This window comes from Pecten maximus, chromosome 6 (assembly GCF_902652985.1).
Source record: "Pecten maximus chromosome 6, xPecMax1.1, whole genome shotgun sequence".
Classification (NCBI taxonomy): Eukaryota; Metazoa; Mollusca; class Bivalvia; order Pectinida; family Pectinidae; genus Pecten; species Pecten maximus.
The window spans coordinates 9,677,257-9,690,253 of record NC_047020.1 but is presented as its reverse complement, the minus strand read 5'-3'; the positions used below and the strand labels follow the sequence as shown (position 1 = coordinate 9,690,253).

Below are 12,997 nucleotides of genomic sequence, written 5' to 3'. Positions count from 1 at the left end.
TTATTTATTGACAAACATTTGCGAGACGAGCTATGCTGTTCTCCAACAGCTCTTGTAATTATTGTGTGTTTATAGTCATAATAATGCTTATTAGTCAATAAATGTTTTATTGTGTTATATGGATTAATACTTTTGTGATGTGTTTGATATCAATGACTTTGAGCAGAAGGCTTTAATAGACTGTGCCCGTTGCCTTATTCGCTTTGCACCTATGATACAAATAGTCTGAAATCAAATGTCAATTCTTGAACGAAATATTTATAAAATTTGATTGAGGTAGATTTGGGAACAGATGATTCGGTTACAAGCAAGACTGTCTAACAGACAGAATGTATATATTTAGGTAGAAGTTGACTGTTAATCACTCAAACGTATGTGGATGTATATATTTAGGTAGAAGTTGACTGTTAATCACTCAAACGTATGTGGATGTATATATTTAGGTAGAAGTTGACTGTTAATCACTCAAACGTATGTGGATGTATATATTTAGGTAGAAGTTGACTGTTAATCACTCAAACGTATGTGGATGTATATATTTAGGTAGAAGTTGACTGTTAATCACTCAAACGTATGTGGATGTATATATTTAGGTAGAAGTTGACTGTTAATCACTCAAACGTATGTGGATGTATATATTTAGGTAGAAGTTGACTGTTAATCACTCAAACGTATGTGGATGTATATATTTAGGTAGAAGTTGACTGTTAATCACTCAAACGTATGTGGATGCATTTCGTTTGTTTCAGGTATGGGCTTCACCAATGATCAGATTAAGATGAAAGCCGATTACGCTGACACAGGAATAACGGATGTATGGAATTATCGTACCCACCATTTACAGAAAGGGTGTTACCAAACTCAGCAGAAGGATCATTACAAAATTAAATATCAGCAAGGTCAAGCGATTTTCTTTCAATCAATGAATCTTAACATAAGCGTTTGTAAAGTTGCAAAAGCAGGAAGCACATTTTGGGCCATTGTATTTTTGATTGTCGACAGGGGTTTACCAGCCAATGAAGCGTTTGGAATCCCCAGGAGTAAGATACATAGCATCAGTAGCGGACTTACTAAAACGTTACCGCCCCATCCCCAGCCTCTCGGGACAAAGGGGGTCGTTATTTCTCGCGATCCTTATTCAAGATTATATTCTGCTTTCATAGACAAATTCTATTTGTTGCGATTTCCACAAAATGCTAAAACTCTCGCCCAATCATTAGGTAAAGGATTTTATATAACCAAAGCAGGGAAATGTGGATACGACATATCTTTTCGAGATTTTTTGGACAGTGAAACTACAAAAGCTCTGCAAGGAGGCCATATTAACCGTCACTGGTGTCCTGTTTACACTTTGTGTAGAGTGTGTGACGTGGAATACCAGTATGTGATACAACAAGAGACACTGACCAGGGATACAGAGTATATCATTAATCAGTTGAACATCAGAAACGATATAAAGGCAACGCTTACGAAAATGTTTCATGGATCTGGCACTAATAAGACAATGGAGGGCGTTATAGAAACTATGTGGGGTGCCCACGACAGTAAAATGATGCGAGTTTGCTGTACTAAAAAACTGGCCTACTTCATGAAAATATGGGAGGGATTCAAAATACAAGGTTATATTAGATCCAACATATCCTTTCCGTTATCGGCATTTCAGACTGAAAACAGTGTTAACGCTAAAGGAATCACTAAGGCGGTTTTAATAGCAATGAATACTCATCCTTTATCAAGCACAGAACGAAAAACACAACGTAGACGAGCTTTGGTGAAGGCGTATGCAGACATGCCCAAACGTATCATAGCACAGATTCAAGAAATGTACAAGATGGACTTTTATCTGTTTGGTTATGATGTTAATCCACCGACATGAATGGTATTTAATGCTACTTTCCTAGAATGACAACATTTTTTTTTTTGTGAATAATCACATTTTATAACCAACATAAATCACATACACAATGCACGTTTTCCTTGTTTCATTTCGATGCCAGAATAGCTCTATATTGTTGCATCACCGTAGGTTAACTTATAAATTCATCCCCAGTATTTAGAAAAAGTGTCTTAAAAACCATTGCCTAAATAATACGATAAGACTAAATTAAAAAATTAAAAATCTATTGTCTGACCTCGTTTTTGAGGAAGGGGAAGACAGGTCTTTCACATATTTTTGCTCTCTTCACATATTCTTTTTGATAAAAATAAAACCTTTGACTCTAGAGATATGGATATAAATGTATATGTGTTCTTGATTTCTCACGTTATGTCCAATAATACAAATTGCGATTTCACCATCATTCCGAAGTGGCTTTTTATGGTGTCAACCTTATCAGAACCCTTAAATTGTAAATTTTTCCTCGTCAATATTCTTCTTTCGTTTAGCAATTTATAAGAAATATCACTGCATTATTAACAGTTCAGAATTTCTTTGTTCTTCGAATGATAAATTATTTTCGTTGCTGCAGAGACAAATTGATAATGAATATTTGTAAGATGTTACTGTATACGATAGCAAATTAATTATTGTAGGAAATGCATACACAAACCTTTTCAAATTATTTCATTTTTTCTTTTTCGTTTCAGTCCAGTCGCAACAGATGCTAGTTCTCCAGAGCATATTTGCATCCCAAGAATAGCTTCAGATTAATAAGATAATGCGAATTAAGATGTTTTATTATTTGTCTGTACACGGGCATTAAGTTTACAATGAAACAATGATTAATGAACATCGGAAAGTCGACAAGACAAAAAAACTACGGAGAATTTTAAAGAGAAGGAGTGACAAATCCTACTGGAGAAACTACCAGTTTTCTCTACAATACCAACTTTGGTGCGGTATGGCTTTTCTCCGTACTGCGTATCACTGATAGTGTGTGATGTTCATGTTTTCAATATTGTTTTATTCTGGGCTATTTAATGATTTATATTTAAGCTGTTGATTTATGTTCGTTTTAACATTTTGTTAAACATATGGCGTTAGTACAAAGTGTATGTAAAGCATTTGGATAGCTTTACATGTACGAATAGACATTTTATGACGCGATTGCGACAGCTGGGCATGCCGTATTGAAATCCGTCCTATCACATTGGCTATTCACGTTTTTAGACACGATAAGGGAGGGTCACATTATAGACCATTTTTATCTCTCTGGACGGAGTCCAGGAGAGCTTACGCAGTCATTCTCATGTTTTTGCCGGAAGTAGAATTATTAAAATTTTGTGGACAGATGATATCAGAAACAGTGGGACTGTCAGAATGGATTTCAAGACACATGATTGGGGTCGACACGAACTAGATTTGACAAGAAATTTGAGTTGTTAAATGTTTTCATTTTCGAGTAATCGTAAATTTACGGTGTACTCGGTGTCACAGGGACATGCCGAACGTTATTCTGAGGAGTTATGAGGCAAAGTTCCTATATCAACCCACTGTAATGTGTATATAGTAATGTGCTGCAACACACGTATCCCTGTGCCGCTGCAACAATTTGCTGCTATGCGTGTTACTTTATACACATTATGTCGTCTGCTGCAGTGTACAGAGTGTCTCGCGAGGTATACGTATACGTCCCTGGATGAATGGATTTTGACAAAATCTGTCCATTTGTTATCAAATATCCATAGTATCTTCTCATAATATTAACTTAATTTCTTGAAAGCAAGGACTTTCCTGCATTGTTAATTTCCGTGTGACGCCCTTTTTTTGGAATTATGTAACGAAATAAAATCAAATTAAAATAATAAATTATCAATTATGATTATACACATCGGAAAACAGTGAAAATATTATGAGATGAAACAGGAAACAATTCTCCATAAGAGTACAAAATTTCATTTAAATCGATCAATACACAAAGTCAGAAAATTCATTGAAAAAGTTGAAAATACAAAGAATATATAGCAAAATTAAAAAAAAATTGAAAGACTAAAATTGGCACGTAACTGTATATACAAACAAGCTGGATTTCAAATCAACGTCCAGAGAGCTACGAGGCCCTTGGCCTCTTGTTATTTATAACAACAGATAAATTGTATTTCACAACTGTCTCTATGATATTTTTCCTGCTCTATTTTTTTTGTATGTCATAATTAAACTTCCAATCGTAAACGTACAACCTTGTTGTAAAGTAACAAAAAGATGACTGCACAACCATTAAACGAACTGATTATCGGTTTTAGTGTTTGTTCATTTTAACAATAAAAACAAATATTATATAGCATGGAATTAAGATTAGGGCAAACTGATAACATTAGGAATGGCCATGGACGAAACACTTCGCATCCTAAACCTTCAACATACCATCAGATGTTCGCGATAAGACGATAGGCCATAAGGTTTACACAAACAACTTAACAATATGTATACTTTTGTCAGGTTTTACTGTGAACGCTATTTTAGATGTCTCCGTAATATAACAAAATTCAAAGGCAGGTGATGTTTATTGCCAAAGCCTTTATTAAAATTTAAGATATAGCAAAGGAAATTGATAACACGGAATTATGGAGGACAAATTATGGTAAATTTCATCCGTAATAAAGTGTATAACTTACTGTTCCTTGAATGAAATCCAATTTAACAGAACACATTAAGCAGACAAAATACTTCAGTATATAAATATAAAGGGAAAAAAATATATGCTAAATTAACATTCATGTTGACGACAAAACATATATACCGCTACCTTAATTAGTTACTATCTATCTGCTTTTATTAACATGGTTAAATTTGCAAGAAGAAGTATGCTACACTGTGCCAAATCAGATCTGAATAGGTTGTGTATAATATGAATTGCCATGCATTTTTGATTGCTTAAGTTTTTTAAGTTAATCATATACGAACAGATTCCGTAAAGCGCAAATAATGGGTAATCATATGCTTTTGATGAAACTAAAACAGGTAATGAAAACATAATTACATCCACTAAATCAGTATAACATGTACTTAAAACAGAATAACATACATTTACATTGAAAGCAGTATAACATACATGTACTGATAACAGAATAAAATACATGTACACTTAAACAGAATTACATACACTTAAAGCAGTATAAAATGTACTTTAAGCAGTATAACATACATACACACTTAAAACAGAATAACATACATGTACACTTAAAACAGAATAACATTAATGTTCATTGTACTTAAAACAGATTTACATACATGCACACTTAAACAGAATAACATATATGTACTTAAAACAGAATAACATATATGTACTTAAAATAGATTTACATATATGCACACTTAAACAGAATAACATACATGTACACTTAAACAGAATAACATATATGTACTTAAAGCAGATTCCATACATGTACTTAAACAGATTTACATACATGCCCACCGAAACAGAAAAACATGCATGTACACTTAAACAGAATAAAAGTGATAACATATAGTTAAAATAAAATAACATCCACTTAAAACATAATTACATCAACTTAAAGGGCCGCGGTGGCCGAGTGGTTAAGGTGTCCCGACACTTTATCACTAGCCCTCCACCTCTGGGTTGCGAATTCGAAACCCACGTGGCGCAGTTACCTAGTACTGAGCAAAGGTCGGTGTTTTTTTTCTCCGGGTACTCCGGCCTTCCTCCACCTCCGAAACCAGGCACGTCCTTATATGACCCTGGCTGTTAATAGGACGTTAAACAAAATAAACCAAACCAAACCAAAACATCCACTTAAAACAGAATTACATATACTTTAACAAGAATGGAATACTGCAAATCACCTGCATATCGACTATCGTGGTCAAGGCTAACCATAGGACCAGTTGTTGACATGTTATTTGTTAAAATACATGTATTATCTACAACCTTCATTTGCCTTTCAAGGTCGAGATATAATTAGTGTATATAAAGCCAACTACGATCAAACAAATGTTCCTATTGCGTGTTACAGACACGTGTTAGCATAACGGCATGGCTGATGTAAGATGCCACGAAGGTTATAATTTGTTTGCTCTTGCAACTGAGTTTGATGGTAAAATTCTCTGTTAATGTATGTGGGGGAAAATGATTCCTATAACGATCTAATATTGCAGGTGAATGCACACTTTTATATCGCACATATAAAAAAAAGTTCCCTGTCACACTGGTAACTACTGAGTCCGTCACTTGTCAAGACGACACAATTTCCAACGGTGTTATTTGGACTTGATGACCACAGCTGGTGTGGAATTGTCGCATTCCCCCCGTATTGCCAACTCCCTGAACCGTAGGTTCCTCCCACGTAGTAAGGCCCTTCGTGACCTAACGTAAACAATGGACATATCAATTAACATTTTGAATATATTTAATCCAAAAAAAAATTAAAAAGAGAAAAGATTCAATCAATAAAACGTGCAAATAACTGTAAATTATAGTGCTTTTTGTGTCTATAATTGGTTAATTGTTACTTTGCCTGGGAATCAACATAGAACGGAATAATTATATCTGTTAGATTAAAGAGTTTTATAGTGACAATTAGGGAATAAGATTATGCTGTCACTCCTCTTTGTATACCACCCGTGGGATCCCTTATGTTCACAACTAACTTAAAATATTGCTAGTGTTATAACTGAGATTTTGTGATATTTTCTACTTACTGAGTAGTATGCTAGAGTTGATCCTGTTATGAACGCTTGTCATTTGCTGAATGCTGCTGATGATCAGGAGGTCGGCGGAATAGTTTCTGCAAAACCGGACTGCCTCAATGCGAGTCTTTCTAACGGTATATACCCTGTACATTAGGATAGGGGAAACATGCCGCTCGTAGTCCAGCATACGTGTTTGTCCTAAAATTAAACAGCCTCATTGTTATATTTGGAACAAATGGGTATATTCAAAATGTATATAAGTCAAGCTGAAAAGGCAGTATATATTGAACAAATCTTGTAATCAAATTCCACATATAAAGACTAAATAGGGATTTATCTCATACCGTAATTGTAGAAGTAGTATGATTGTCTTTCCAATAGGGGTTGCTGCTGGCTTTTGCTCTGAAGAAAGTTTCCATAGACATTTTTTTCGTACCCAATACACTGTCCAACTTCGGCGTCACTTGAGAAAGCTACGCATGACATCTGATCAAAGCATAGTTGGCCACACTCCATATGCATCACTACATTGTCGCCCAGGATCGACCCAAAGGGCAGATCCTCCACGGCTAGAGGGACAAATTTGAAAGACTTCATGTCTTCTCCCGCAAACATATCAACTGTGGGAATATAATTAATTCAATTCAGCTTTTCATATATATCCCTTAGAACGTTTTTGTGTGAGAATGACATGCATATGTAGATATGTATCAAAGGATATGTGTTATCCGGTATACTAGCAATTACATAATTTTAGCCGGCAAATTAAAACAATGGAATATCTCAAGATTGAATTATGAGGACTAAGAAGACGTGGCAGACCTAGACAATTAACTACTGTCTGTTAGTAACCTGTGAGACTGATTTCTGCTTCATAACAAACCTAGGTCTTTGTTAACCACATCAGTTACTTATAAGTATGGTATTATGAACGTAATTTAAAGACTGTATATTGAGAGGAAGAACACAATGTCTAGACAGGGACTCCAACCCGGGATCTAGACAGACGCTCATCCCTCCTTCAACTAATTCTTCTACCCCGAATATATATACCAGACCCTATACCATCAAACATTGGTATTACATGTAGTTACCAAACGAAAAACAAGAAGGAAATGCGACAACCAGCCGATGATCGAACCGGGGATCGCTGTACTCTAGACAGATGCTATTATAATTTGAACTATCTTTCCAACGTTGTTCAACCTAATCAAGTTTTGGTACAATATTATATGGTCGGCCAATATCCTATAATTGTTTAGATAATGTATGGAGAAAATAAAAGCAGTAAATTGCTACCGGTATGTTGATTACTACTCTCAAAGCAATTGCAAAAGTGATAAATTCCGTATGACATTTCTTAATCCCGTAACATTGATTTAAACATAAAATGCGTACAAAGTAATTGTTTACACCATGAGATCGGGATCGGCGTATTGTTACCTTTTCGTTATAGACATTGGACATATTTTCTTAATTATTTACTTAATTAACTAAAATGAGATCATCATACAGTGTATCGTATTCTAAATATACAATACCATGACCATATTAATGTCTTAGAATTACAACCTACCTTTGGTGGTGGTATCACAACCCAGTATTTCGACTTGTAGAGACGGAATTACAGATTGTACTAAGCACCAAACGTACAAATGAATATACGTGACATTTGTCGGTTCGGCTGCAAACGGATAAAACTGTGGAACTGCAGAAATGTTATGACTTAAATACTGAAAAGAAACAATGTTGTAATCATCAACACACGTATAATGTCGTTCAATGTTAAAGATGGGTTAATAGAATATTTCCATGCTTTGGGGGTGTGATAAAGAAATCTCAGCCCGAGGAAAAATTCATGAACGTACAACCCGAGGTTTGCATAATGAATTCCCCCGAGAGTTGAGATTTCTTTGTCACACTCCCTAGGTACGGAATGATTAGTCTTCTCCCACAGATTTAAATAATTGCATATCAAATCGGTGGTCATGATATCTTTGTAAACAAATACACATGTCGGCGCAGGAATTTCTTCATTTGAAGAAGTACCCATCAAAACACCAAAACATGCACCCAAATATCATTGCACAAGAAAATAAAGGTCTAAAATGAATTCATAATATTCAAACAGACACTGAAATAAGGTATCACTGATACTATTCTGATGTAAACAACAGTTAATCTTGTCATTTCATAAAACTCTGTGTCTATACGCATATTTAACATTAAATAACAACGCGGGAAATATTAGTGACGTCACTCAAAAAGTACTTCCGTAAGTACTTCCGGTACAGAAGGTCAGCGCGTGAAATCTGTCATACCCTAGGGGTTGACTCAAACTATATCTTACGTCTAAAACTGGACATAAACCGATGAACTGTAAGGAAACTCAAAGTCTCCATCTCGGTATATATTTGTATACAAAGCTACTCTTTCTTTGACGATTTATTTTAATCCATAAGCAGTTTGAAACAATGCTTATGTTGTGTTGGTGGTTGAATATGTATGTGTTGACTGTAATAAATCTCTTGGATAATGCTATTTGCTATATATCTGAATATGAAATATTATTTATATTTGCTTCCAAATTCTAAATTCAAAGTGTGAATTATTAAGTAATGGAACACAATATAATACCGACATAATAACCAAACCACAATGTCCACTGTCGTCAATCCCTTCCAAACCGATGCATTTTATTTCATTTACCAGGTAATCAAAACTCTTTAAAAGTGACTCGGGGATAAAATATTGATCTCGTTATGAGATCAATTTCAAGACATAACCAACTCATTCCGCCAGACAATGGGCAGAACCTGTTTAAAGATGTAGTCTAATTGTGTCATCCTCCACTCTATCATTGATCATGTAGGTTTGGGGATTGGTTGTGTGGTGTGGATGGTGACTAGGACATCCTTATGGTCGTTGCTGTCCCGTCGTTTTTCTAACATAACTTCTGCATGTCCTAACGAACCATGCCCAGTTACAACGACCCCTTCGCTGTCGTTGTGCCCCAGGTTACCCTAATGTTCCTCTTTCGGGCTTCGTTGAAGCGTGCAATGATATAATTCGTAGGTGATATTAAAATATGAACAAATAGAAAATAGTGAAGGAGGTGACTAAGTCCCTAATGGAAACAATGTGTTCATGATAGATAATGTAGCTGCGTGGATCGAGGGTTGATATACTGAATAGGAATATCTGTTAAAAAACGCGAATGCACTATTATAGCGTACGACCCTGATTTCTGAAAGAATTGCCCAAATGATTACATTTATTGTTATCGTTAAACACTTACATCTCCTGTCTCAGGAAACAAAACCGTCTGCCAAACAGTAGATATACCGTAGTGGTACATTCGCACAATCATGCCAAGGGGTGAAAGCATAACCAAGGTATGTAACGTCTTCGGGGTGGGGAAGTGTAGCTGTAAAACATGATATGATACTGACCTTTGAGTCATTTACAATAGGAAATTATCACGTACAACACGACATGGAAACAGCTATAAGGAGTTGTATGTGAAACCTTATATATTTCAGTTTGCTGTAGGATTTCTCTGCCAAAGTCAGTGATATACCACAGGATTTCTTTGCGATCGTAGCAGAGAAGGGGAGCATAAGAGGCAGTTGTCTAAATTGCAATATATAACAAGTACGAATTGTAATGGAAAACAGTCGGAAACTTTGTTTTTTGATCAAGCACTTTTCTCTCCCCTGCGTAGTAACTGAGCACCAATATCTATTTGCAAGTCTCGTCAGCAAAGTACCAACAATTGTCTACTATAGCATAACTTCTCAGTACTGTATATATATTTAACTTACAATATACTTCTTCTTTGAATACATTTATACTGTGCTATTTGACACTGTTTTGTGTTCTATAATGAAAACAATCATATGTTGCTGTATAATTGAAGTATATATATATGAACCACCATAAATTGTATACTACATATGCAAAGGATGAATATCAAATATTTCACAACTGAAAACATATCTATTTAGTAATGAATGGTAAAATAACAAAATTAGATATCATAAAAAATAAAACATACAAGATTATCATTATATATCATTTTTTAATATTTCTTAAAATCTCTAAATATCTTCTATTTTTTCCATTCTTGACTAATAACCGGACATTCATTGTTTGTAAAACAAAATGTTTTCGAAATGTACTATTATTGCTGTCCCTTGACGTACATGTATCTACATACTAAATTCCATCAAAATCATACTAAATTGAAATTTCGACAAGCCACAGGCTTAATATATATATATTTTTTCAAAACGTTTTAGTAGTTCCATACTATATCAACATACCAAATTTCATGATTATGGCGTCATTTTTTTTTATTTCAACTTTGTTGTTAATATAATAAAGTAAATGTTAAAACCAATCTTCCCAACAATTTGTATAAAATTCCATAAAATAGTAAAAGTGTTATTGATCAAGTTTTCAAACTTTTTAGCCAGACTTGGTTGATAGGAAAATAAAGTGCCCATTGCCCTCCTCATACCATAATGGATCCTGCTCTGTCAAGTTTGATTGTTTCCGTTCAACAGTTTTTGAGAAATTTGTCGGACAAACGTACGGAAGGGTAAGATTAATTACAGAAGCCCCCTCCCCATATATACCAATGTTCAATAATCCCACGCGGTATTATTTGCAGTCCTTTGATACCCATATATACCATATTTATAAACAACGAGCAATATTTAAATTTCGACCAATCGGACAAGACCATTATTTACCATTGCATGGACATCCATCCGCTTTATAACAATATTCATCGAACATCAATCAGATGCGAGGTACTGGGCAGCAATTTTGTTAAAATGTGTTACTAAGGTAACAAAAGTCTTTAGTCAATCAGAGTACCATCTGGCTATATCAGATCAAAACAAAACAATTCTTTAACTCAAAAAAACAATAAAAAGAATTTAGCATTGCAGCATTTGATAAATATGGAGATAAATATACCTGTAATAGATAATATTCCCTTGGAATGTCCGTTGTCCATCTATTCGCCGCGTACAGACGAAGGTTTGGGGACGGTTCAAAATGTGAATGGGCCTTTAGGAACATGATCTGGCTGTCCTCAATACTTTTCCATCCTGACAGCAGATAATCGGCACAAAGGTCATCTTTTAAATAGATACAATGGCTTAATAAGCGAGTGACCTTGAATGCAGTTTCAGGTCATATCCATGAACAAACGTTGAAGCCTTACATCCTAACATGATTTAGGTTAAATATCAGGATGCTTGGCCTCTTGGTTACTATATTATTCGTAATATTAACGGTGAATTTCATTTCGCTTTACTCGCGGTCATTAAATATAACGCGAATATTTATTTATGTTAACAGATGTATAGGCATGTTTACTGAAGAATGTTTTTAAGGCGTGGTTACACAAAATTTGAACCACAAACTGGTCCGACTGAGAAAACCAAAAATTTTAGTCCGTAGAACTTAACAACTGCTCAGCATCAAATAAAAATTCGTTTAAGATTTTTGCATTTTTGACTTTGAATGCAGATCAAGGTTATTCATTCGAACAAATTTGGTAGCCCGTCGTTCCAGCATGCTATGCTAAAGGTTTGATATCACGTGTAATGGACTCTTGGTAATCGAGAAGAAGTTGTTTCCGAATTAAGCATATTTGACTAACTGTATTTTGAATGTAGATTAAGGCCATTCTTTTGGACAACCCTAGCAACCTTCACTCAAACATCCTACTGCTACAGAGTCTTATGTCCATTGGTTCCGTGATTATTGCGAAGAGGTTGTTTAGAGATTGTTGCATACTGTATTTTACTTTTGTAACCTGGAATATAGGTCAAGGTCATTCATTTGAACGAACTCAGAATCATTTATCCACAGCATGCCATAAGTCAAAATCAAGGTAATCGAGAAACAGTTGTTTTGATATTTCAGCATACTACACCCCCTGTAAGGTTGAATACATTATTGTATGTCCATTATGTAAAGATTGTGCGATAAGTTTTACTGGCTATATGCACACGATGCAGCCTCCTCAATGTTGATAATTGAAACACTATTTTGCAGGATAAGAACTTTTTGGATTACAGATAACACATAGAAAAAAAGAAAATGAATTCACGCGTAAAACAACATTGGCATTGTATTTCTAATTTGTAATTACAGACCTACTATAAAGTTAATAAAGGGGAAAGAAAATAAAACCATTTCGAAACCAACTTAAAACAAAATTAAAACAGAATAATCGACCCATTTCTGTATATTTGTTAAATATCCAACAGTTTAAAAACTTTACTTTGTACAATTACCACAAAAACGTATTAATGTATATCTTCATTTGAGAGGCAAAATTAAAATCACTTAGTAAAACGTATGAGAAGCGATGATTGTGTGGATCAA

General features: G+C 34.7%; 1 protein-coding gene across 1 annotated transcript; it reads left to right on the top strand.

Annotated features, from left to right (window-relative positions):
• Positions 1–751: 751 nt before the first annotated feature.
• On the top strand, positions 752–1,876 carry LOC117329992 (carbohydrate sulfotransferase 9-like). Its single transcript, XM_033888223.1, has one exon. It carries the CDS (start codon positions 752–754, stop codon positions 1,874–1,876), a length of 1,125 nt encoding a protein of 374 aa, XP_033744114.1.
• The last annotated feature ends 11,121 nt before the right edge of the window (positions 1,877–12,997 follow it).